This window comes from Sinocyclocheilus anshuiensis, unplaced genomic scaffold (assembly GCF_001515605.1).
Source record: "Sinocyclocheilus anshuiensis isolate Anshui unplaced genomic scaffold, SAMN03320099.WGS_v1.1 scaffold1225, whole genome shotgun sequence".
Taxonomy (NCBI): Eukaryota; Metazoa; Chordata; class Actinopteri; order Cypriniformes; family Cyprinidae; genus Sinocyclocheilus; species Sinocyclocheilus anshuiensis.
In genome coordinates this window covers 359,930-360,499 of record NW_015552623.1, presented here as the reverse complement: position 1 = coordinate 360,499, position 570 = coordinate 359,930, and the positions used below count along the sequence as shown (strand labels likewise).

The following is a 570-nucleotide window of genomic DNA, read 5'->3' as shown; positions in this document are numbered from 1 at the left end:
TGAACAAGTGATGTAATGCTACATTTCTCCAAACCTGTTCCGATGAAGAAACAAACTCATCTACATCTCAGATGGCCTGAGGGTGAGTAAATTTTTGGCAAATTTAAAATTTCAGGTGAATTATTTCTTTAAGGATGCTTTCTATGTACCTCAAAAAACTGATTGCAGTTGACTCTTCCCCCAGAGGCAAAACTATCAAAGAGCACATCAGCAGCCCTTTTAAAAACAATGTGTAGTGTAAGTCAGTATACATATAGCTAGTAGCTCTTGAAGCAAGTTAAGCGAATGCTGCCTTGTGCATTTGAGACTCACACTTTTTTCTTAAAATGACCTTGATACGTCTCTGGTCGGCCCAAGTGTTGCCATGCTTGGCTGGCATGAAGTTTGTCCTGCTCTGGTACTGTCCGTTTTGTGCCTCCATTGCTTATAAAAGATGGCATGCCTAGGGAAAAGAATAGGAATTTCATTAGAGCAGAAAATTAAAACTAGACTAGCATTACCTGAAGAAAAAAAAACAGTACTTGCTAGACAACTAAATATTATATATATATATATTAGTGCTGTCATATG

At 37.5% G+C, this 570-nt stretch overlaps 1 protein-coding gene across 2 annotated transcripts in view; it reads right to left on the bottom strand.

Annotated features, from left to right (window-relative positions):
• Positions 1-570, bottom strand: part of glsl (glutaminase like) — a 17,170-nt gene that overhangs the window by 10,770 nt on the left and 5,830 nt on the right. The window contains exons 5-6 of one of the 2 annotated variants that reach the window (XM_016457532.1): positions 313-442; positions 150-216 (exon numbers count right to left, since the gene is read on the bottom strand). The exons of the other annotated variant lie outside the window; for it this stretch is intronic. Coding sequence (XP_016313018.1) covers positions 150-216; positions 313-442 — 197 coding nt within the window. The remainder of the gene's footprint in view (positions 1-149; positions 217-312; positions 443-570) is intronic. 2 annotated transcript variants of the gene reach the window in all.